This window comes from Siniperca chuatsi, linkage group LG7, assembly GCF_020085105.1.
Source record: "Siniperca chuatsi isolate FFG_IHB_CAS linkage group LG7, ASM2008510v1, whole genome shotgun sequence".
Lineage (NCBI taxonomy): Eukaryota > Metazoa > Chordata > Actinopteri > Centrarchiformes > Sinipercidae > Siniperca > Siniperca chuatsi.
The window spans coordinates 3155579-3182661 of NC_058048.1; the positions used below are offsets into that span (position 1 = coordinate 3155579).

General features: G+C 40.6%; 1 protein-coding gene across 7 annotated transcripts in view; it reads left to right on the top strand.

Annotated features, from left to right (window-relative positions):
* The window catches only part of bcas3 (BCAS3 microtubule associated cell migration factor), a 380835-nt gene that overhangs the window by 121261 nt on the left and 232491 nt on the right, over positions 1-27083 (top strand). For all 7 annotated transcript variants that reach the window (XM_044202927.1, XM_044202928.1, XM_044202933.1 and 4 more), the window contains 6 exons: positions 5589-5713; positions 5910-6075; positions 6158-6255; positions 14159-14259; positions 21163-21359; positions 21743-21840. In XM_044202927.1, the coding sequence (XP_044058862.1) occupies positions 5589-5713; positions 5910-6075; positions 6158-6255; positions 14159-14259; positions 21163-21359; positions 21743-21840 (785 nt within the window). The remainder of the gene's footprint in view (positions 1-5588; positions 5714-5909; positions 6076-6157; positions 6256-14158; positions 14260-21162; positions 21360-21742; positions 21841-27083) is intronic.

Sequence of the window (27083 nt, forward strand, 5' to 3'; positions counted from 1 at the left end):
ACCAAATACATGAGCTTTCACCAATATATTTAATATTATTTGCACAATCTGACTCCAAAGACTGTTTAATAAACTTACATGCCTTGAATGGCATGCAAGGCGGAGTATAGGGTACAGAACAGGTAAAAAAAAAAAAAAAGTCCTAGTTTCTCCTTGAACATTTGATGCCCATTCTCCAGTGTTCACTGAGTTTCCCCTGTGGTTGTCATTAGTGCTGTGTGTTCGACACAGCCCAAGGCTGCCTCTTTTCCAAGGGCTGTTTTAAAATAATAAATGTGACGTTGAAGGATGTGTCCTCCACATGACTGCCCTCTCTCTCTCTCCCTCTCTCTCTCTTTCTTTCCCTTCCTGGTCGCAGTCTTAATACCGGCTCTTTTTCTCATTTGAATTAACCATATGGCCCAGAATCAGTGCAACGACAGCCGTGCAGCTCTTTGTCACTGGATTGCCAGCTCCAGTGAGCTCTATCATATTTGTTTACTGTGAGGGCCCTGAAAATAAATGGAAGCTGCCACTGGCCTTCCATCCCCCCTCGGAGGCGCCTCACGTTAGCCCCGGACATAGTAATGCAAAGGGACTTTGATGGTTGATGTCGCAGATTGAATTATGCCCTTGAGAAAAAGCTATTAGCTCAGTCAAGAGTCCTCATTTGTTAAATTAAAAGTGGAAATGACATGTGAGTAGTCTTCAGTGAATTAAAGTTGCAAAGAAAATGGATTCCACTCCCTGCTAAAGGGCAATCGTACAAAAGGAAATCTTGTGGAGGGAGAAGAAAAAAAGAGATTTGCCGTTTGTTTAGTGACATCCCTCCCCCACTCCCAATTCCCTTTTAGTATATTTATGTTTCGCAATTTATTGATATTGGGTTTTTCGTAACTTGGTGCCATTCTCCAACCCACTCCCTTACCACCGGTCCACTCCAAAAACTGGTGGCTGTACTCCATATGGAGAGCAGAATTAAGCCCTTGTCTGCCGGAGCTGTGCCCCTCTGTCGTAAGGGCAGAAACCTCAACACTTTTAAGCCACTTCAAGTGAGATCAAGAGGAAAAGGATGATTTAAAACACAGATGAATAAACTTTAGTGGTCACTGTACCCAGAGGAGAGGAGAACCGAGCTGTGATGTTTGGTCCTGTTGGCAGGCTCGGCGCCAGCTGAGGCCTCTTCAAAGAGGCCCAAACCCAGCTCATCAGCACTGAGACCACAGTGGGGAGCGAGTATTATAGCCTGCTATCACAGACTACACATTGGTGTGTGTGATTATATACATGTATGTACTTTGTTATAGTATATATATATATATATATATATATATATATATATATATATATATAGCTGTGTGTATAGCTATATATAGCTGTGTGAGGTCAGTATGCATGGTTGCAACTTGGTCAGTCCTTCCCTAATGGCACCAAATAATAATCTCTACTGTGCCTCTTAAAAGTCCTTTCTTGCTGATTTGTCATTCTCCCTTCAAGAAAACCTGTCAGATTTAAACAGTGTTTTTCCCTTGATTTATTATTCAACTTCCATGTACGTCCAAAGTCAACATGAAGACTATGAGGAGGTTAGAATATCTTCTAGTACACTGTGTAAGTTGCTGTGTGGTACATTTGTCAGCCCCGAGCTCTCACCCTTGAAAACCAACATCAGCTTGCTCTGAAATAGGATTTGTGTTTCCTGGGTTATTGAAACTAGTGAACCACAGGGCCTTTGAGGGGTTTAACATATTTTCCAGCAATGGGAGAGATGGAACACCAGGGTTTTCAGCAATTAAACACCTCAGCAAAGAAGAACTTAGACTTCGTAGAACTCCCACACAGTCAAAGTCAGGATTTCTGTTCCTTCTCTTGAGCAATAAACAGAAATTATATGGTGTCTTGTGACCAACAGATCCCTTGTTTCCCCATATTCCCTTACCATTTCACATGCTTATAGCCATTTACATCATAATGGATCACAGTAGGGTTCTTGAAAGTTTAAAGGTATACATATATATGTTTTATGTTTATTTTTATTTCTTTACCATTGTATTTCCTTTTAATTTGCCTTACTCTGGTCAAGGATTGTTGAGATTGAAAGGCAGAAGAAAGGATGCAGTAATGGAAACACTCCCTCATAGCTAGTGGATAGCTGACTTGACCTGGAAGAGCTAGGAGGAGAAGACAAAGGGCACCCTGGAGTTAGCCAACGCAATATCCTGAGTGTGACTTTATCTCCCCCTCCATCTTCCTTTCACAGACGGGGCTTACTGTGGATATTTGGTTATTCAGCCTTCTCCCCTTGACCCAGCACTAATAAATTCAAGCTCCGAAACTTGCATAGAGGCCTTTCTTATGACTATCTTCACCACTTCCTTTTTCCTGATCCCTCTTTCACATGGTGTTGGCCAAACAAAGACATCAACATCTCTTTGCATCCAGGGAGTAATTTATGAGGTGCTGACAGTCTGAAGGGAGGCAACAGAAAGAGAGTTTTACCAGCAGCAGGTCTTTCAGCACCTAGTACTGTGAAAGTTAGTTGAACTACTGGACACACAGTTTGAGTCTTGAGTTGAATTTACTTAGTCCCCACTCTGATTCCAAAACATATTGATTCAAAACTGAACTTCCATTCCAGATATATGGACAAAGCTTAACATAAAGCGTGTGTTATTGTGTCTATAGACACCCCAAAAAATTCTATGCATAACCAACACGTGTAAATACTGTCTATAACGCATACTTTTCTAGTTTAAATATTCAGGGGCAAAGACAAAACCTTACCAATCTGCTTTTTTCCTCTGATAGGACAAAAAACACTAGTTTTTCATATACATCCATTCTGTAAACTACTACTGCTGTTCAGCATCAATGGTGACTAGAGCCTTTCCCAGCATGCCACAAAATTTAATTGAACGAAATTGAACTGCAGTAGTAGCACTCATTGCCTGCAGGTGGCACAACTGCCAAAATTGTAGAAACTTTTACTTTCTATGCTTATAGACGGAGCCAGTTGGTTGGACATTTCTTGTTGGCCTGGTTCCAAGTGCTTTGCATCAGTAACATATGTTTCCCTGTTGTTAATCATTTTTGTACATGAAACTCCTTTTTTTTTTTTAATCAACCCAAGGGTCTTTTTCTGCTCATGCTAACTGTCCCTATCTGCTTATATTTGTTCCACATAAACCAAAAATATAAAAAGCCTGTGCAAAATTCTGCACCAGAAAGCTTTCATGAGCTGAAGATAAGTTGAATTACAATATTTTGTCAACTGGCAATACAGAGTAGCAACATGGAAAAGTGCAGTTCTCAATCAATTTCTTTGTCTTTTTTCCCAACAAGTGAGAGTAGAGAGAAGTGAGTGTGTTACTTCCTCACCAGTGTGGTTTCCAAAGGTCAAGGTTAAGCAGCCCTCTGGGAGTGTGTGACACCATTGTGAGTCTTCAAGCCCTTAGCCCACCTCATGCCTGATCTGCTGTGACCACGTTTTACTGTCCAGGTTGGTTATAAGGCCGGACAATAATACCAGACCTTGCTACTGTTCTCTGATCATTACCATATGGGGAGCCGTATTGCAGCTGAAAACCTTTTCTGTGTCCGCTTCCTCTCAAACAGTCCTGACATGCTGAATAATCCAATAACTCCCAATAAATTCTCAGCTTGGATGCTGCTGTTGTGAGTTCAATTAAATTAAATTTTATTTATATAGCGCCAATTCATAACAGAAGCTATCTCATTGCACTTTTCCTATAGAGCAGGTCTAGACCGTACTCTTTATAATATTAATAATGTGTGAGGTGCACATTCCATTGAGTGATAAATATGGTATGTCTTTATTTTAAATATCCGTTTGATCATGTGCATCCAGTGTGACAATGTCCACAGTGACACATCTGGGGGTGGCATTTGAGCCCATTCACAGCCCATCCTTACCTACTCACCGGAGCAGAGGGAATGGTTAGCTGTGAAGTTGTCTAGTGGCAGTAAATGTACAGTGTAAAGTTTGCCACTGAATAAATGCTGCAAGAGTACCTAGCTGCAGACACAAAATGGTGGACCTCTGCAAGAGCACCTCCGCCGTTGGCAGGAAATCACGTGACCTCTGAAGTTGGTCTTCTTTGTGTCGTTTTTGGTTGCCAGGCATTTCTGTAAAACACAACTTTATAACTTTATTCACTGGTTTTGGTTAAAATAGTGATATGGGGCACTTAATTTGTTTCTGTTTATCAGACCACAAATAACACAATAATTAGGTTGGAAAAACAATAGATGCCGGAGCGGAGTGTTTCTGGGGGGCGGGCCTCACTGATTACTGTACAAAAACACCAACTTTATTCGCTGATTTTGGTGAAACTGGATCATATTTTATGGGGGAAATATTTTCAGTTTTTCCCACTGACATCCTCCTGCTGCTCTGCCTCAATTCTCGGTGATGTACGGAGTTTCCTGATGGACAGATACCCTCACCATAGCTCCTATTAGCTGACTCTGGCTGGACTGGGACAATGACATCGTTTATCGGCCCAACCCTAGTCCCTAGTATAAAGATATTTATAGATATTAAGATAAGATCGACACAACAGCAGCACTGTAACAAAACAGTACCAATCCACATTAGTGTGGGTGCTACAGCGTAACAGGTACAAGATAAAATACAAACCAGGGAGTCCAGTTTGAAGGCTTATTTAACACTAAGAAAATGTAACACTTAATCGTGGATACTCATGGATGTCTCATACTTACCTTCCATTTCAGACAGGAAGATGATCTAGAATGGGGGCTGAATTGTGTGTAGGGGATGTTTGAGCAGGTGGACATTTTGTAAGGGATATGTTTTTGAGTTTTTGGACTGATTTTGGTTATTTTCTGAATATTTCATACGTCAACATTTGTGTCGAAGCAAAATAAATTTTGTCATTTTCTGCTACTAAGGTGGATGTTTTATTTGCAAGCATTTCAATTTCCCCATGCTTAGCTCCTTGCATGCAAAAGCACTCATTAAGTTTGTGTTTATTGTTCACAGATGTTGCTGTGTAATTTTCATATACTTGCCTCCAAGGTGTTACATTTCTTGTGTTATACTGTTGAGAATCATCTCTTCTTCTAAATCAGATTCTGGTTGTCATCTTTCATGGAAGAAACACAAACTTCTCAAAGGTCTCAAAGGTGCTACATATTCATATTCATTTGAACTTAATAAACAAATCAGTAGATACATTTAGAAACATTAATGTAATTAGTGAATGCAAGTGAGACCATTGATGAGTAGAATACATGTAGTTCACATTTTGTGCCACCCAGTCAGTTTTGGAGGGATTCTTTTCTTGGATTTTGCAGCACAAGACAGGAAGTGTGCTGCTCTTCAGAAACAGTGTTTATGGGAAATGTGGTCTTAATTCTGACAAACGGGTAATTTAGTATAAGCTTGAGATTAGCAATTTTCTTCTACATAGTTCCATTTGGTTATAGTGCTTAAACCAGTCAATCGCAAGTAATTTGGATTTGACATGTTAAAGTGTTGAAATACTACACTGAGCACCTTTGAGACACAAGACACAGCAGTACAGTTTTTACTTTGTCACAACATTGTACTCTTTTCCCTCCTCAAGCAAAGCTAAGCCGCCCCCTCAGATCTCCCCGAGCAAGTCCAGTGGAGGAGAGTTCTGTGTGGCTGCAGTCTTTGCTTCGCCTCGCTCCTGGTTCATCACCAACCCCAATATGAAAAGAGAGAAAGGTTAGACCATGGCCACAGGTGATTTTCGCATTTTTCTGGAGTCAAAGTCCAAACAAGTCTCCCCAAAAGTGAAAACCAAATGGCCAATGGATATAACTGAAGTTACTCCCTCGATGTTAAGAATGCACTTTTTAATAATCAAGTAGCAGCTGAAGCAGTATTTTTATCTCTGCCTTCTTTCACATACTCTTCACAGATCAGTCCAGGCAGTCGGTCGTCGACTCACTGTACATCATCAGTTGCTATGGTAACTTGGTGGAGCATGTCCTGGAGCCTCGGCCAATTAGCACCGCTCAAAAGATTAGCGATGACACACCTTTGGAGCTCAGCACCAGTCCAAGGGCCTGCTGGACTCTAGCCAGGTAAAGCTGTGTTGACCACTTTATCCTAGAAAAAGTGCCTCTAATATGTTCTGTCTCATAGTCGGTTTGTCTTTTGGAGCAGGACTCCACAGTGGAATGAGCTGCAGCCACCCTTCAACTCTAACCACCCCTTGGTGTTGGCCTCAGACCTGGTGCAGTACTATCAGTATCTTCTGGCTGGTAAGTCTTAAACAAGTACTTCTTTTTGTGTACATTGGTTTAAACAAACAAGCACATGAAGTGTGTTCAAATAGAATGCAAAGTAATATTTCGGGGAAGCATAATTGCATATTAACTTAATGGAAATATGTAAATCAATGCAGATTTGCTCTAGGCAGCTCAAATTGAATTGAACATGTGTTTCAGGTGTCAGCTAATTGGGATCCTGATAAAGAAGGAAACATTCTGAAAGTGCTACAAGCATACAATAAAGGGGATTTTAGGACCCGGCTCTTGGTACCTCATCAGTTATGAATTTATTTTGATTAGTCTTCGTACTGTATGACAGTGCTGTTCAAACGATTTCTCTAAACTGCGTTTTTACTTAAGTCACTCTGGATCTGTGTTTTTCATTTTTTTGTGTGGAAATATCAAAAAAGACAATGTGACAGCAGTGTACACTGCTACTCGCAGCATCGCAAATCAGACCTAGGGTAACTGAAAGTCAAAATAGAAACACAAGGACTGCACCAGTTTTCACCGAGATTGTTTCTTCTTCAAACAAAAACTTAAGCCATCAGAATGTTTTGAAAGATACTATGATCACATAAAAATTGTACATGTAGTGGATTTAATATTATCCTGAAGAATCCATTCATCCATCCATTAGCTATACCCGCTTATCCTTTGGAGGGTCCGAGGGGGGCTGGAGCCAATCCCAGCTGACATTAGGCAAAAGGCGGGGTACACCCTGGACAGGTTGCCAGTCAATCACGGGGCATCATGAAGAATACAATGGCATTAAAAGTGTGGACAGTGTAGAATCAACCTGTCACAATGTGTCAAGCAGGGAACAGGGAAAGGACCCAAATGCAGACAGCCCAAGCAGACAAGATGATTTAAATTATTTAATGGTGAAAAGGCATGGGATACAGGCAGGGAGCAGTCTAAACAGGCAAACGTAAAATCCAGGCAAATAATTGAAATTCTGCCAAGCAGATAGTCACACAGGGAAAGGCCTAGAACGCTCAACACATGGATGAAGACGATCTGACACAGAACAAAGGAAGCACACAGACTTAAATACACTCAGGTGAGGTGACACGATGAGACACAGGTGAAAACAATCAGGGTGGAGCAAAAAATCAAAACTGGTGGGAAAGGCAAACAAAGACCGGAAGCAACACCACAAGACACATGAGGGAAGAAGAATATTTCAAAATAAAACAGGAAATAACATGTTATAACATAAACCATGACACAACCACAATTAAAAAAAAAAAAAAAATTATTTAAAAAAAAATAAAAATTTTCTTTGTTCAAATTTAAGATAAATCAATCATTTCATCAATCAAATATTTTTTTCTCATAAACTTCAGCTTTTCCTTTTGTGCTTAATTACTGGCATTATTCTCACAGATTTCACATTTTTCATTGAATATTAACCTCAAACATGCTATGCTAAGTAGTTGTTTAAATACCAATTGCATTGATGCTATTAATGTATTTGCCTGGACTACATGTACTATGTTTGTTTATTACTTGTATGCATCATAAAATATAGGTTTCTGTATGTTTTGGTTTCGCAGGCTAACATGACCATGTATGTATTTTGTACGTACTGTATGCATCATTAGTCAAGTGGGTGACCCCTAATCCCTCCTGATTTTCAATGTTGACTGTGTTGAATGCCAGCCCTCAGCCTCTTATTGGTGCCACATGCTGAGAAGAGACCTTTCCAGTCAACAGCCATAACATTTCCTTTCTCAAAGATTTCGGAGAAAGATACTTCCACCATTTCTACCATTTCATATCCTCTTAGCCCTGTCAGAAGTAATCCTAGTTCTTCTGTTCGATTATGCACCTTTAATCTATTTTTTGTCTGCCACACTACACGCCTGCTTCAGGACACGCTAGCACAATGCTATAAGATGCCAAACTCAGACCAATTAGCTGACACCCTAAACTCTCTCTAATTCAATAACAAGTACAGAGCAGTGAGCACTTAAGGTTGCCCTCTGAAAGGCCAATTCGCAAAAGCGAATGCGAGTGCACATGGATGGCCACACACGGAATCAATCCACCCCCTGGAATAGGCTGGCGTTTTGAGCTCACTCCATAATTATAAACACACAAAATCTGTAATTAGCTCTTGCGGCTGCTCTAGGGCAAGTGGTAGCTGTGTTTACCCTAATCTCTCTACTCGTCTCGTCTTGACTTCTGCAGTGCTCCAGGTCTAACTGGTAGGATATTTTCTCAAATTAGTGCTAATGGTCTTTCCTAGTGTCAGAGCGATGAGTACACGTTGGGGTGACGGGAACGGGCGTCAGCTTTTTCCACCATTCTCTCTGCCAGCATGGGCAGTGGAACTGGCTGCATAATGAGAGATTCATTGCATTCACATTTACATCCAATTAACAATAGCCAGATAACACCGCTGTGTCTCTTTATTCCCCAAACCAACCAAGTGTGAACCGATGCGAGGTCAAGACGCTATAAACATAATTGTTCAACCCTCTACCCACTTCTTGTGCTCCTGCCATTTTCCCTCCGGGTCAGTGTCCTATACACCACCAACACCGACCGAGTTGCTCTTGGAGTGCCACCTTCTATTTCTGCACTTTGCACCCGAGCACAGACTCTCAACATCCTGTTTCTCAGCATGCGTCCCCTTGCCAGCCCTCTCTTCTGCCGTTTCCTCCAGGGCTTGGCAACGCAATGGAGAAGTGATCCAGGAGAAAGAGTCGATTTGACCTTAGGATGAATTACGGCACAGCCATACGCCCCTTGTCCAGCTGCCTCTTGCTGAACATAAAGATAGTGCCGCTGCAGAGGAAACTGAAAAGACACACTGTTCTTACTTGCGGAACAAATTGTGCTATCTAGGTCTAATTTACATTGCCGATACAACCATCACAAGAGCAGGAAGAGAGGAAACAAGACAAGAAACTTTTTACTGTTAGACAAGAAACAGAAGTACTGAAAGAGTCAACGAATGAGGGTAAAAAATCTATATAAATATCCCCTTCAGCTAATTGTCTAACAAACTATGACTATGTCTCTAGAAAGGTGGTGGAAGGCAAAGAGGTGGCAGCGCTTGATTGACAGGCCATGGTCTCCGGTCTCGTGGTTCTATATTGGATGACCCAGGCTGATTAAAAATGCAGTATGCAGGGAAAGGAATAGGAAGGGGAGAGGAAGGACCGGGGTCAGGCCAGACCGGAGCCTCCAGGACGGGATGATAAAAGGCAGCAGTGGCGCCACTTCATGGTCACTATCTCCACCTGTCCATCTGTAGCAGCTACTGGCAGCACTCAGCCTTGCAGAGGACAGCAATGTGCAGCACTGCCTTGGAGAGATAAGGAAGAAAGACACACACATTATACAGTATACTCACAAACAGAGGAGATGCTGTAGTACGATCTGGCTTAATAAAAGCAGTCTCGGGCCAATTTTTAGTGTTTGGGGAATCCTCTATCTATAGTTGAGGTGGAATCACAGGATTCCTGTCTGTGTCTCCAAAGTACCCATTTATCTATTAGGTGAGTGTTTGAGTGGGCTCTTTTTCTTTTGGCCAAAGGTGTTGGAACTGAGTAATAACAGAATGGCTACTCTAATCCCTATCATAAGTGTCTATATGTTGATGAATGTGAGGTTTTCACACCCTCATTAGCTACATTCAGACTTTTTATTCAGAGTGAGTTTTTTCCACGTATTCATTTTTTGTTGGGGTATCTAGCTGTCCGCAGTATGTTTTCCGACACCTCTTGCCCTCGCTGCAAAGTTGCTCTGAAGCAAACAAACTGGTGAATAATTTACCACCTTGATTTCTGGCTGGCTCCTTTGAGCCCGGCGATGATGGCAGCAACAGAAGCTATGCTTTCTGGCTGTGGCCTTCCCCTCCCTACCTGTCATATAATGTGCTAATTGTGGAGACTGACTGACTGACTGGCTCGGGTGCTCTCTTGGGACTTTGAGGCCCATGACAGGCCAGCCACAGTTGCCTCGTCAATAGATCTAATTGCTCCGAGAGAGGGGCCAGAGTGAAGGCTTTGGAGCATCAGGCGTTTGGTAAAGAGAAACCATGGCGCCATGACTGGGTCAGTAATCAAAGGGAGGCAGAGAAAGGATGGGGTAAGTGTAGCGCTGGCTGAATGAAGGAACTGTCAGTCAAATACGCCTTGAATGATATATAATGACTAAGCTATCCCAGTCTGTAAGAATGCCAGCACCTATCTGCCAGAGTACTACTCAAAAGAGGAAAGCGAGAAGAGAGGAAAGTGAGAAGAGAGACAGGTGGAGCAGTGGAGAGGGAGCCCAGCAAGTGAAATGTCTGGCAACCAATGCAGCAGGTCAAAGAAGAGAGAGTAAAAATACGACTAACAAAATGAATCTTTAAAAAATACAAATGAAAGAGATAAAGGTGAACAGAGCGGACAGCCCAGACAAGACGGCTATTCTCTGTCCACTGTGAAGCCAGCTCTCCAGATCTATCAGATTGTTAGCCCCTTATCTATCTCTGGAGATCAGCCTGTCCGGCCCCTGGCCCAAGGCCCCAGGAGGTCGGGATACATCAATACCTAGGCAGCCTTTGTTCTTGTTCTGACTCCCTGCTTCACTGCTCTGGCTAACAGGCCACTGGCTACCTGCCTTCAGCACAGCAAAACACCACTCTCCACAGTCAATAAAGACTGTGACACAGACAACTCTGTTCCTCTGCGGTGTATGGAAGATTGTTTTTCTGCTTATGTGGGTATGCAAGCACATAATCATCAGGGTTGTTATTAAAGAAACGGACCAAAAAACAAATCAGAGTTCATTCATCTATTCTTTAACAATGCAGTTATTATTATACGTTGGCTGGAAATCATATTTTATCTAATATAGTTTAAGTCTAACTTTGCCTGCAAAAGGCTGAGAGACACCATTTTCTTCTGTCATGCTAATTCTGAGGTCCTTCAGAAATTGTCCAACAATGCATAATTAGAGCCTTATGGCATGTGTCAAAACATTCAGTACATTTTTCCAAAATCTCTGAATTTCTCTCCTATATTTTACACATTCTTCTACAGTAGATTATTACTATTGAACTGATGCATGTCCATTCCTCTTTGATCATTTCTAAGTAATGACGCCATGCTACTCACTTATTCTCTGATGTTTTAAATCCATCAGTAACGGAACACTCTACTGTGCCTATAGCCATACATTCAGACTCCTTTCTTGAGTGCGGTGCGATAAGTTTGCACTTAAACATTTGCTCTCTGTGAAATTGCATTGACGCTCTCTCTTAAGAGCCAGTAATGAGTGTTGTAAAAGCAGAAGGCCGAGGCTGGACACTAAGATGGGTAGATATGACTGTAACTGCTGGGGTCAGTCTGGCTCATAACATGCACACAAACGCACACACACACAGGGAGGGATGTCTCTTTGCTTGACCCATGGGGATGGCCACTAGCTCCCCACACCGGAGCCTGGCTGTGACTCTGGCCATTGAAAGCCCCCCCCCCCCCTGCAGAAACCCGATCCTGCCAGTCCACCAACTGCTTCAGAACATCAATAATTAATTAGGGAACAGCTATTGGCCCCAAGGGTCAGAGAGCAAGGAGAGGGAGGGGGGCCGGGGGCCAGTGGGAGTGAAGGCAGTGGTAGGAAATAGGGAGTCGTGATTTTGTTTAATAAGTAACACAACACAGGCTTTGTTCTTCTCTCCTCCATTTCAAAACAACATGAGAACCCTTCTCTGCCTCTGTCTCTCTGACTGTAGCCCTAGCTCCCTTTCCCTCTGCATGGTATCTGTGGGTTGTTAAACAGTCACCCAAATAAAAAAATAAAAAAACATATTTCACTTACTAGTGGCATCTTTCCATGCAGGTAATGTTGGTTTTATTTGTCCAGGCTTTAAATGTATCTGTCCCTGACATTTTTCTGCCTCCACTCTAATACAATGGAGGTGAATGGAATATTTTTGTTGTGCTCACAGCACTGGAAAAATTTTTTAAAAACTCAACACTAACAAGTCTATCCTTCCAAAGAAATAATTCCTTTGAGATTTTGCTGTTAAATGACATTAAATGTCATTTTTCCTGATTTCCATTTACCTCTGTTGTTTATTATTGGGTTGAGGCAGAAATCTCAGAGACAGACAAACTTGGCTAGATACCTCTAGAGGTAAGTGATGTTTTTTTTTTTTTTTGGATGAACTAACCCTTTAAAAAGACTAAAAAAAAAGTCTTACAACAAATGCTATACAACAATTTCTTTGTATGGTTTGCTTTGATGTAGGAGATTGTTTTGGCCACGTTGTTACATTTACATTTTGATTAAATGAAAAAAGAATTGACAGATACACTTGTAATAAAAATGGTTAGTTATAGCATATTTAACTTCTAATGTATAAAAGTTAACATGTTTGATTGCTTTAAAATAATTTAAACAAGTACAAATAGAAAACATTATCCAACATTTTGGTCTTTTTCATATAATTAACCTAATTAAATTGGCTACTGAGATGAACATTATATTTCAATGTCAAGTCAAGGAGCAGGCTGTGAGAATTTTTTTTTTTTGCTAATGTCTTCCTGATTAATAATTATTTGATAATAATAATGTCTCTTACTTGTCTTTCTGCCTTTCTTTCCCATGTCTTCTCTGTATGTCTTCTCGTATCCTGATGTTTGGCCTGTGTCACTCTCTGAGTTGTTATTATAATGGCAATTCATTTGATCTTCACAAGAAGGAAACCATTTAGGTTGTGAATACACAGCAGGGTTTTCCACTATTTCCATCTATTTCTCTTGGTTTTCTGTTGGTGCAGTTTAGGTTTCTGTACATTGGTGGCTACTCACTCTAACTACCCAATCCTTCCAAACTTTATTCTTTTTTTATCAAACACAATTATATACACAGCAAGCACTACTTCAGAAGCAGGTGTAAGAACTGTGCAGACCTCATTCTTCATAAGGGGAATGTGTGTGTTGTGGTGGGGGTTGATGTGACATTCGTTAGAGAGGTGTCATACACCAACCTACCTCTATCAGGGGTGTATGAACACCTGGCGCGTGTGTAAGTGTGTGAGAGTGTGGATAAAGACAGGAGCGCCTCCTGTGCTCCAGATGTGGACTTGACAAGTTTATTAGCCATTGCTGTGTTAAACAAACCCAATCCCTGATGTGGGAGACCGAGAAAGGACTGATTCTACACATTAGGCCTCATTCTCCACAACTGCTTATTCAAGCCTGCAAGAGTCCCATCTGTCTCTGGGTCTCTGTCACTCCCTCTCTCTTTATAACACACACACACGCCATTTCTTATTCTCACATACTTTACTGTACACATCCCTTTTCACACTCACTGGCACGCACCCATATGCCCATATTAGAGAAAGAAAAACATGGGATTATTTATCTTTTACTCACCAGTTTTTCATCTTACAAAATAAGACTGAGCATAAAATAACTGCTGCCACTGACTGCAGCCTGCATGTATTGGTTTTGGCTTTCAAAGACCATATCAGTCAATCCCTAATGACTCCAACACACTTTAATAAACTAGTTGTCAGTTATCATTTTCCTTCACAGACTGATTTATGTAAATAGTTAATGGTAATATACGATTCACCGCTCTGCTTTGACTACTCAGCTTTGACTTACTGATATCCCACTCCGATAGCTGTGTCAGTGTCATATTTTATAATGTTGGAGGCCTTTAAACTTTTCAAGAATATCATTATATAGGAAACATTGAATACTTGAATTTTAGAGATACTTTCTGGCTTGAAAACTATGATGATATTGGACATTGGCACAAATATTGTCAGCTTCAAAATATCAAATGTAAATGTCATCAATGGTTATAAAATCAAATAATCATTTGTGTGTGTGTGTGTGTGTGTGTGTGTGTGTGTGCTTCTGTGTTCTCTCAGCGATGCCCCCAGGAAGCCCATGCCCAATCATGCGCCACGAGTCGTCAGACAGCCTGGCGTCGGGCCACAGTGGCCAGGAGGACGAGGAGTGGCTCTCTCAGGTCAGATCTCTACCTTAACCAACATTACAGTGACATTAAGTTAGTCTGTGACAGGCAGACAGATGATTGACATTACCTGACTATCAGTGCAATCACACCCATGGCCGTACCCAACATTGAGGTCACCGAGGTCCGGGCCTCTGTATTTATTCCAAGGTGTATATATTAGAAGTCGTGAAATAATTGCCAAAAAAAACCAAACTTTGCTAAGATATTGTACAACGCCGAGATTACCGACTTGCTCATCTGATCACCGTCATCACTTGTGTGTGGGCGGTGAAGTGGATGATCCTGTTGTTAGTACAAAATGTTCAATCAGACAATGTAATTACCAGATATGTTCTTTGGTAATTACAGTGGAACCTATGGGCTCAATTTAACAACAACACAAACACCTAGCATAACTATTTTGTAATAATATTGTGTTATTGTTGTTTATGAGACATTTCTATTATTCAAATCCAAAATGATGCAAACACAAAGATGAAATAAAGAAGGTGTATATAATTTTACAAAATTATTTTTAATACACTTTGCCAGGAGAGACAGTGAGGAGTCACAGAGAAAGGGTGAGGCAGTGAATACAGAGGGTGAGAGAGAACAACGAGTAGATGGTGTCTGTAGTGTGAATTTCCCTTTACTTGAACACTTTAACATTCATTTTCAGACGTCTCATGATCGTTTTAGCCTCTTCTGTATTTCCAGATTGCAGTGTGGATCATTCATTGCAACATTTAACTTTATTCTTATGCTACTGCCCACTGACATGGTTTTAAAGCTATTGTTATCCAATTTTCGCTCTCCAAATGTCTTCAGATGCACATATTTATGCCCCTGAACCCCCCTAGCAAGCTCAGTTTTTGGCCTCGGTATTTCTAAAACCCTGCATACGGCCATGATCACACCCAGCGTTTGGTTCCTTTAGTCTCAGTCATAGCTTTGTTGCTTTGGCGAAAAACAAATATGATTCCTGAAGAAAATGCTTGAGAGTTTAATTATGACTTTGATTGCCCTTTTTTTAAACACGTGTTTGTTTCCCTATGTTGTAATAGCCACCCAACTGGTACTTCCACAAATTGATGTCCCAGTAACCAATGTTTCCATACTTGCAAAACCAATGTGCAAAATAAATCCAAAAAGGAAGGGCCCAAGGCCTTATGTTTTTGTAGTGATTTATTTTGGGTTCAAGTCCGTAAGATGAAAATCTGGAAATCTATCGTTTTGACATTGATTATTTATTTGGGTCCAGCACATTGTCAAACAGTGGTGTAACGAGGCCTTAAGCACAAAGGCACATGTTCATAAAGCAAAACAAAACAATTGTGTGTTGTTGGTTTGTGTGTGTGTGTGTGTGCGCGTGTGTGTGTTTTTTTTCTCCGACACCAAAAAATCATGTGAAACCAAATGCATACTTCTGCTCAATAAAGGTAGTAGGCTGTTCTTGCATATGTGGCTGACTAAAAAAAATTCAGACACTGACAGCCATTTATTCACTCATTAGTGTAAATGGGCAAATACCCATTCAGAGTACTAATCAATATTTTTACAAAAAGATCAAATAAGTATATGTAATAGAAAAGGGTTAGTTTGCAGTGATGAACTGTCAGAGAATTATGGTCCATCTCTGCAGTTCCTCTTATCTCTATGGAGGTTTTTAACCTCTAAGCTAAGCTGTTATAAGCAAGACATCGCTGATAAACCCACTGTACACCAGAATCCCCAGAATCAAACAGTTGACAGACAAAGTTAAGAGACAAGCTGTTATATCTATATATAATATATATATATATATATATATATATATATATATATAATATTTAGCAGCTAAAAAGCCAGATGTTTCCCAGGGGTTGGTGGAGCCCAAAACAGAAATAAAAGGAGAATGAATATCAGACTTGCATTTGTCAGGTTAACAGAAATGACTCAACTGAATGCTTATGTTGCTCTGTGTCTGTTGATGTGTAAACGGGCCATGCATTTGCCAACGTTATGAGGTGATAATACATCAATTGTGTGTTTTTGGCTTGTTCCACTGCCCCTAAGTGGCTAAACTGTGCTAAGTGCAGGTTTAAGGCATTTTCTCATCTAGATTTTGACCCTGATTTGGCAAAATTTTAACAATTCTCTCAAGTTCCAACTTGGAGAGTTTGGGAGGACAAAATTGGATCATGTTTGTGGCATGCCATCCTCCCATCCCAAGTGAAATAAAATTGAGAATTAGCACTCCAAAAAGGTGGATACTCGATCTGTTATCGCAAGGATTCAGTCTTCAATTTATTCTACTTTTAGATAATCTTGTCTATTTATATTTGCACACACAGTAATTGGATCTCAATTCTTTGGTTTCATACAGATGAACTCTTCTTGCTCAGTCAGCTAGGATTACTTACTTTGTGGCTTCTTTCTAATCACAAACGCTATCCTAAATTGTGCTGAAATGTTCACAGTATTTTGTCATCGCATGTTAGAAAATTCCAGTACACACACCCTGGTCTTTCCTGCTTGGTTAACCCTCAATGCACTAATCTCTGGTGTTGGCAGGTAACCCATGACATTTTCACCATCAATAATTCCACTGCATGCATAATTGATTGGTTAAAATGCACCCCACTTAGCTTGCAGAGGCCCTGGGTCATATCTGCCATGATAGTTTGCCAGGAGCAAAACTATTCATTGCACTCGGATTTTTGGCGACTTCCTGTCAGAGCAGTGGTAGTGATGCATTCGTCAGTGGTTGGATATCTAACAGTACAGCTCTTCGTGCCTTAGATGATTTTGAAGTAGCTCTTGTGGAACATTTTAGACTGTCAATGAAATGTAGGAGAAAGGGGCCCAGCTAAAATTAAACATAGGTTTGTAGATCAGTTATACAGTGTAGTTTGTTTTTATTCCAGTCCCTTCCAAAAATTTTGGAAAGATTAGGACATATTAAGCACAATTGCTTGGTGGATTGAGAATGCTAAATACATACAGTATAGGCTATATTGAATTGAAGGCTAAGTAGTGCCTTGTGGATTTCATTATATCATATCAGTGGCCTTCATTTCATTATCAGCGGGCATTTTGGTGTTGGATTTGGATTTAGGATGATTGCCATCCCCAGATGAAATGTGAGGTTTGTGACCCTCCATGTCAGTGCTTCAGCTCACTACAGCATCAGGCCATTTGCTGCCCATCAGTGTTGGTTGCTCGTCAGCTGGCTGACAGTGGACAACAAAACCTCCTGTCCTTACAGAGTCCACCTCAGGTCTCTACATCTGCCAATTGTGATGTGATGGAATGGGTGTGACATAGATCATAGCAGTTGATGGATGGTCAAATGTTTTTAAGATTCTAGTCTTTCCTAATACATGAATAAATGCGTTCTAGGACATTGTGTATGCACAATGTCTAAAGTATTAGATACCAAAGCCTTTTTTTGTAAAACCAGGTGAATTGATGGCCAAAAGACAAGACAACTTCCAAGGCAATAAAATTAATATAACAAATATTGTAGACATTGAAGGAGAACAGGCAAGAGGGGCATACAGAGGTACTTAAAACACAGCTTGACAAATAATTCCAGATACAACTAAGATATGAAAACAAACAAAAAATATATTCCCATATATATTCTATGACTTTGTCAGAGATGTCACCTAAATGTAAGGGTCTTAAATTAGTTTGGAAAAAAGATTTTGGGAAACCATTAAAGAACAACATTAGACTAAGGCTGGCTAAATTTCTGTTCGATAAGTTTAAATGCAAATAAAGAATGATGAAATCCTTAATCAGTGCTACTGGACACACCGAAGGTGTGTATTGGTATCCCCATTTGTACGAATTATTGCGTCGAGACAACAAAGACAGTGTTCTTGGAAAGAGATCAGGGAGGCAGTGGGATGCAACCACGAGGAGGCTATGAGGGCAGCCCTTTCACCTCGCCTTTGAGGGTGGCCTTTCAGAACAAGTATAAACACTTTTGTCTTTAGACGTGGCTGGGCGACACGTCATACAACTCGTTTGAAGCACACTGAGGTTTTTATACTCACTGTACTTCTCTGATAAAACCCACTTTATGTATATTTTTTATTTAATGTGGTAAAGCCAACTGCTTGTATACAGGCTTACCTCTACCTTGATGTTGACCAGTCAGTTGGATTTTGTGAGGCAAGTGTTTTGCCCACTTGATCTAGCTTGGTGCCCAGTCTAGAGAGGGAATAGGCTGTAAGGGCAAACCTGAGCAACATGTCATCGGCTCTGTGATGTGAAGGGGAGGGGGATGGGGGTTGACACCGGACTGTAACATCTGGACCTTCCATCCCGTTGCAAAGAAAGCACACTGGCAGCTGTTCAGCTCTGTGGCCGGGCGTGACATTGATGGTGTTAACTGGCAAAGCACACACACACACACCAAGTGAAAATCCTCCTCCCTCCTTCTGTGGCCTAATTTGCACAGCTGTGACAGACCACCTATATCTAAATGTGTATATGCATATATATTTGTGTGTATAAACAGACACACTGAAAAATTAAGTTGTATAATTATGAATTATTATTATTGTGAATTAATTAGTGTAAGCTCTCACTCTTGTCTGAGATGTTGGCACCTGGCAGTGGAGTGAGACTGTGAGCAGAGAGCTGGGCTGAGGTGAGAGACGAACATGTATGAAGTAAAGATAATGAAATGTGAACAGTGTGACACCAAGAGGCTAGTTAAGTGCTGCAGGGAGTTGAAAATTCAGAGTTAGTGTGGGAGAGCAGTGAAAAGTGGGAGTCCAAGGCAGGAGATGGTTAAATTCAAGGCAAAGAGGAGATGGAGAACGGAGGAGGCAGTAATAGTCCAGTGTTTATGAGTCACCCACTCCGTAGCCCTGTCCTATCCTACTTCCAGCCAGCATTAGTGCCACTCAGCTCAGGCGCCCATGGACTGCCTGCCATGCCAGCACAGTCTTATTCTCCCAGTAGGCCTCACCTCAGCCTCCCTGCCATGCTGTTGCTCGTGTCACACTTCTATTAACCCTCCGGGAAGGCTTCCCATCACGCCGCCAGCACTCCCAACACACACAAGACCTTGACGAGTTCTGACATCATCGTCAGACTTTCAGTGGTACAGAAGTACAGCAAGCTTTTAGTTGGCTGCCATGTAACTGAGTTCATCTGAATACTGCATGGGATGTTTGAGTATTGGCACATCGATTGACGCCAAACCACCATGTCAAATCCACTGATGGCGACTCTTGCCAGGACTCTGTCCTTGACTAACTGCTGATGGAGTATTGTGGTTCAGGTGTATTTAAAGAGCTACACATGTTTTTTTAAGCCACACCGCTAGCATGCTATGGATGGCAATGTCCATCTGTCGGTTGTTTGGTCGGTCCACCATTTTGGCCCAGATTGGAATATCTCAACAACTACTGAATGGATTGCCATGAAATTTTGTCCAGACATTCATGGCTCCCAGACCATAAATCCTAATTACTTTGTTGATTGCCTGACTTTTCCTCTAGCGCCACCATTATGTTGACATTTGCGGTTTTAAGTGAGATGTCTTTACAATTTTTGGATGGATTGCCATGAAATTTAATGCACATATTCATGTTGCCCTCAGGATGAATTGTAATAACTTAAGTGATTCCATAACTTCAAAATTTAGCACCATCATCCAGTCAAAATTTTGATTTGTCCAATACTTGGATTTATGGCCAAATACCTGCAAAACTAATGGCATTCTCAACAGCTAGCTGTGCTTTGTGTTTAGTGCCAATTAGCAAATGTTACCATGCTAACACGCCAAACTAAGATGATGTACATGGTAAACCTTACCTAAACACATACATTATAGAGAGCCAACGTGAAACTGGAACTTCTGGGTTTTGTCCCAGAAGTAACACAACCTCATTCAAAATCCCATTGACATTTGTAAAATCGCTAATAACTAAAAATCCAGTTTTGGAACAAAGCCTTTCTCAACTATATGTTGTATTGCTCTCTTCAGATGTTTTTTTAAAACAATCTAATATTGTTGTTTATTCAATATTTCTGTTTTTAGTGGCCTTTAATGAACCCCATTTCCCACAAGCCCTAGACCTTAGCAGGCTAAATGTCATGGCTTAACAAAAGAGGTGAATCCATGGGCAAGTCGAGGGACCACAGTGAGCTCACGTATATCAGTAACAACAGCAGGACAGAGAGGGGCAAACCTTGTAAAAGGTTTTAGACAGCAGAGATTAGAAAAATAACTTTAGAAGAGAGCTTTGGTGAATTTTATGGATATGGACGAAACCAAGTCACGCTGATATACCCATATCATTGTTAGCAAGCACCCGTGCAGCTGCTCTTGTAAATTTTAATGGTAGTTGTAGGTTTTTTCTGTTCTCACAAAGTAATAATTGTTTAACTTTATTTAACGCACAAATGTTTTTGTTCAAATGCTAATAGCAAGTGATATAGAGGATGCTGAATTATTTTAGAATATGGACAGTAGATCCAAGAAACAAGCTTATTTTTTTCAGAAACACTGATTAAAGAAATGTTCACTGAGAGGTTGCATTGTGTTACAGAAGCTAGTGGAACAGAAGCTAGAGCGGACATGACGTCATGACTTTGGCTTATGACCAAAAACGTACAGTACAAAGCTAATGACATTCCCATCAGCCTCAGCTGTATTGTGTTTAGTGCCATTTAGCAGATGTTAAAATGTGCTAACATGCTAAACTGAGATGGTTTACAAGGAAAACAGTACCTGCTAAACAATAGCATGTTAACATGGTCATTGTGAGTATGTTAGAATTTAGCTCAAAGCACCGCTTTGAGAAACTTCCAGGTGTCTCTGTTTTGGGTTTCTCAAACATCTTGGCCAATTATGTTTGGAAAAATAAAATGGTTCTCTCTCCTCACTAACCTTTACCTTTGTATTCTCAGGTGGAGATTGTGACTCATACAGGGCCCCACCGGCGCCTGTGGATGGGCCCCCAGTTTCAGTTTAAGACCATTCACCCTTCAGGCCAGACCACAGTCATCTCGTCCTCGTCCTCAGTCCTTCAATCCCAGGGCCCCACTGATGTTCAACAGCCCCTGTTGGACTTTGACACTGACGACCTGGACCTACACAGCCTCAGGTACTTTGACACTATCAAAATAATGCACCCAGTAGTAAAAGTCAGGGCTTAGAGCTGCATTAGGCTAGATTTTGATGTAGAAATACACACTATGTTATTTGTCTAAATCATGAAGAGGGTTTGCAAAATATACATACATGTTAGTTTCAACAAATTAGGAGGTGGTCACTCTAATTTACAAGAAATTATCCTGACAAGCATGTATGAGAATAATATGCTCATAATCAAAATTTTACACATAATCACTAAAACAACAACTCAAATCTCCCCTTATGGGTTTGTGGGACTGGATCCAGTCAGACATGCATCTGAGGCCCTTAGATATCACTGTATGTGTGTTCTTTTTGTGTGTGTAATAATATACATATACTGTATGTGTGCAGGATCCAGCCGGTACGTTCAGAGCCAGTCAGCATGCCCGGCTCGTCGCGGCTGGTGCCTGATCGTAGAGGACAGTCCAACATCATGGACTCAGGATCAGGTAGGAAAAGTCATTGATTTACTCTACTGTATTTGAATCCCTCCTCTTCTGCTCTGTGATACAACTTTGGTTCTTCTGTTTCATCGCTCTCCTGCCTGTTTCATTCAGATGTAGTTCATTCTGCTCCATTCTCTACTGAAGTCTCTCATTGTATGAAGTTGCCAGTTAAATTGTGTTGTATATTATTCCGGTGTATCCCATCAATCACAACAGCAGAGACTGTCAGACTCTGTTGTGGTGTTGTCTATGTGGTCCATGTTTGAGTCATGTAACTAAACTAAATTGTCTTAACATGTTCTTACTAAGTTGAAGTTAAAAGTAATTTTATTGGACTCTACAGTTGTACCACCTCACATTCTTCAAATGCAATGACCTCTGTGATTTGAAGGACTTAACTAACTGTGGGAAAGGGATGCGAGTCCAGACCCAAACCAGGTGTGCATTTTTAAAGGAATACTTGGAGATTTTGGGAGGTTTTCCCATCTTAGTGTTACCATAATGAAAACATACAGAGGCCTAAGTCATTTATATGATGACCACTGTGGATCTTCAGCTGTGACGCTACATGCAGTCATTTTATTATACTATGTTAAGCGATAGCAGGCTAGTAGCAGACTCCAATCTACCATGTGAGAATACACTTTGCTGAGTGACAGTGGGCCTCAACATGACACTAACATGCAGTATGAAAGATAGGACATTAACGTTACATCAAAAGAAAATGTTATAGCAGTTCCAAAGATAAAGAGCAACAGCGTTTTAACAACATGGTTACATGGCTAAGTTTTCACTTGTTTATTAAACTTGCTTGACAATACATTTACAGAGTACCTGCAAAGAAAAATAAAATGTGTATAGGAAAACAAAAATCTATAAATATAATTTAGATATTCATATACTGTGCACTGCCTTCTCTAACTACTATTACTACAAGTACTCTGTTGACAGCCTGCTGTAGTGAAATGAAAATGAATTTAATGGCAAAGAGATTTCCTTTGCTGTTGTCTAAACCAGCACAATCCCGTTCAAGTGGATTATAAGTAGTCAGTCATTTACACTTGCCATTCTGCAGCTTTGCTACGTCCCCCCATGCAGAGTTGTGAATGTTTTCTGCATCTCCTGTTTTCCTTCCTATTGTTATGTGCGCTGTGCCCTTTTTTTGTAAAAAAAAAAATAAAAAATCTACTCTGATTGTTTGGCTAGGCCTGTAAAGTCTACCAGCCGTTGGACAAGATTGATTTGGTTTCAAGTGAATTTGATGTCCCTCTACATGTCGTCTTTAATCTGGTTACGATGTTAGGCTAATCCAATCACACACAGATGAGAGGATTTCCCCTTTAAAATATGTCTTTTACTCTCAAAGTATAATGCTGTTAAATGCGTCTTGTGAATGCCTGGTATTTACTGCCTGTGCGAGTGAGGAATTCATCACTTACTGCGTGACATTATATCCTGTTGCCTTTTGTTTGATAAAAGAGATAGAGGAGCCACTGTGGCGTCTGTTGCATTATCTGCTGTCATGTGACAGAGACTTCACTCATCTGATCTGCCCTCACGCTGACAGCGAGCCGCCCCGGGCGTTTTCACTCAGGTGTCAAGAAATATTTACAGCTTGTGTCACAAAAAGGTGTGTCACAAATAGTTTTTCATATCTGATAGTGTCTTTTTCTTCTCCACCTTTCTCTGCTTTTCAACACATACCAAAAGGTGCTTGATAAACATAGATATGGTTGGTCATTATTTGTTTACCACATTTTTTCTTTTCAACTGAACCCGGATCAGTTCGGACCATCATCCATCCACTTCTGAAATGAAAGCTATTAGACAGCTCGACTGATTTAATACATTTGGTCCAAATTTTGTTCAAGTTTAATTTAGTTTTAATTGAGAGTTTCGTTTTGCATATTTTAATTTCTGTGTCAGAAGTCTAGGTGCCACATTTTAATGTTAAATTGTAATCAGTAAATACATAGATAAAGTTATTTAAAGCTCATTATTTAAATGTGAATTTATGATATATTAATAACCCCAATGTCGAAAGATGTGTACATTTGCCAGTAATTAAATCTATTTCCTTATTGGCAATAGTTTAATAATTTGCATTTCTCCACATGTATCACCCCAACAACATTACTTTGTTTTGTAATTCTTGTAATTTTAAACATACCTGGTAGCATGCAAATTGAAAAATATTATTGCTATCCTTTTAAAACCCTGCAGGTCTTTGTGGCTCAGTGGGTATTTTCACACATGCATCCATACTGTTGATTTCTTTGCAAATTTTGGAAATTATAAAATTTGCTGATCTTTCCAGCTTCTTTTGAAAACACATGCAGCCTTATTTGGGCTCCAAAATTCTTGTTGGTTGAACCTTGGTCATGTGAGAATGAAGGAGCAAACTTTACCTGTTTGCTTCTACCTTGACCTGTTCAACAGCTCCCCTTTGTGCCTGATCTCCTGACCTTTTTCTTTCTTCTCCACCTCTATCTGTATCCTTCTGTCTGCCCAAAATCGTATCTGTGGTTCTTCTGTCTCCAGCGGGTGTCCTCTGTGTTTTCAGTTTCTTCACTAACTGGTTCAGAGCGTAGAGAGACAGGAGGACAGAGCCAGGCCGAGGGATGGAGGTGATGCTTATCACTGTGTGTGCGTAGGGAGGGTTCAGTGTTGTGTCCTGCCACTGCCATGGCGCCGCCTCTTATCACACAGGCACATCACTTTTGTCTCACCCTCTGTCTGAAGAACATGCCTGTGTGTGGCAGAACTTACTAATATGAGTTTGAAGGCCAGTAGCAACATTGTTTGGATTGAAGGCACAGACAATGAATACCTCTTTAAATGTGACCAGTAAGATAAAGTATTTTTATGCATTTCCAGTTGTGCTAATAAGAATACAGGGAAGCTGATAACTGACACTACGTTTCTGAATTGAGGTCGACACATTTCTGTGCTTGTAGATTTTGAAGGTTGATAGCAGCAACATTTTTGGGCTTAAAACCAATGATTTTGTGTCAATATTTAGAACCTTTAAATGTATTCAGTCATTCATTCTTATGTCAGTAAATTAAATGTGCAGTGATTCCCCTAGTATATCGCATATACAGTAGAGAGTTTCACATAGGGCTGGGCGAGAATTCAATATTATCATGTATCAACTTAAAGTGGAATCATGTCACGATGATATAATCATGTCATGTCATCAGAGTTTTGTCTGATGTAATGCATACCAGTTGAATGCTTTTCATTGCGTTAGACATCAATTTGTGTATATAATGTTGAATCTCTCATACATATCAGGACATAAAGTATATTTGTGTTAGAAAAATATTCCTATTAATATATTGATTTCTGCCATAGTGTTCCAGCCCTAGCTTGACACTTAAACCAGTGTAACTTTGACTAATTTTACAATATAGAATCAAATTGCATCATATCCATAATATTAAAGGTGAAAACTGACCAAATCCAGCGTTTAGTAATTGCCACAGTTTTGGGCTATACATACTGTATCACACCATTTGTCACCCTCACCGTAAATCAGTCTGATTGTACATTTTAATCTTCCGTTACAAAAAAGCACATGTGAAATGCATATTTTCACATGTGAAATATTATAGTCTGTGTTTGAAATGTGCTTGTATGTGCTTGTGAAATATCTAATATACCTATGCGAATTTGTCACATGAAATGCTGTGTGACGTGAAATTTAAAAAAGATGTCAAACTATACTTTACGTACGTCACGCATTTCATGTTTCAAATGTGCCTAAATATGACTTTGTCACATAATAAGTGCTGTTTCGCATGTGATGTTTTATGTGAAATTTTTGTACCTTATGAAAGTGGACATGTGAATTAACATGAAAGAAATGTTTTCGCATGTGATTTTTCACATTTCACATGGGAAATACCTGAGAACCACATGTGCCAAATTTCATGCAAATCTATCACATGTGAAATGTCTGAAGACCACGCTTGCATTTTTGTGAATTTATCACATGTAAAATGTTGTTTCACATGTGATAAATTGCATGTGACATTTCTGACCCTGTGTGTAATGTATACATTTTGTGACATAAAAGCCTGTGACCGACTTGTGTTTTCAAGCCATTTCCATTAGAATAAAAGTCCTTCCTTCAGAGTCCTCAGGCCCAGTGAGGCCATAAAGCTGCAGTTTTCCCTACAGTGACTCACTAACAGTCAGTCAGTCTCCCCAGTGTCTGCTCGCATCTTATCTCAGCCCATACACTCTGCTTATCTCTGCCTTCCCCGAGGTGATGGGACGCCATCTGCATGGGACACACACAAAAACACACACACTGTATGTTGTACAGTGCTTCCAGTCATGGCTTCTTGACTCAGCATATCTGTCTCTATGGAGGGGACAGAGGAGCCTAGCACCAACGCTACTGTCTCATTTTCCACCGGCCGCAATATACAGGATCAATGTGTAGCTGTTATCAATACCCCCTATCTGCACCCAAGCCTGGCTGTGGGGTGTGTGTATGTGTGTGTCTCTGTGTGTGTAGAGGCGGCTTCAGTCCCAGCTAGACTACACAGTGGCATTTTGTGGCCCAGCAGGTCATATCAAGAAAGAAAGGAAAGGAGATAGACCTTAAAGAGAGATAACACCGCAAGACTGAAAGAAAGAGTATTTAATCTTACCTGTGTGTGTGTGTGTGTGTGTGTGTGTGTGCGCGTGCCCACACTGATAAATCTCCCAGTTCCCCTCCACACTACTGTAGTTGTGTTTTGACTCTGCAAAGAAAGCCACCCTGCACCAAAACAGGAAATAACAACAAAACCCCCTTCTGTAGTGTCAGCCATTTTGTTGTTTTTGTTGTTGTCATCTTCAGTGTGTGTACGTACGTCCCTGTCTTTGTCGCCACGTCTCTGCCTCAATGTTTGTCTCCATCTGTATGCGTGTGTGTGTGTGTGTGTGTGTGTGTGTGTGTGTGTGTGATTTATCTGTGGCGGTGAATCAGTGATAGTGTGTTAGCTGGCGGCAGAGCAGAGCAGGCAGGACGAGATGGAGCTGGCTTATCACAACATGCTGAAGACACTTTAGAGAGCTACTGGATTTTGGTGTGGTGGATGTGTGTGAGGGTGTGTGTTGGGGATGTAAGACCAATATATCATTCTCAGGAAAACAGTGAATGGGAGTTTTAGGAATCATTTTTAATGTAAACTGAGACATTTTAATCCAAAACTCAGTGTTGGCCGACTCAGTTGAACCCTGAGGTGTGT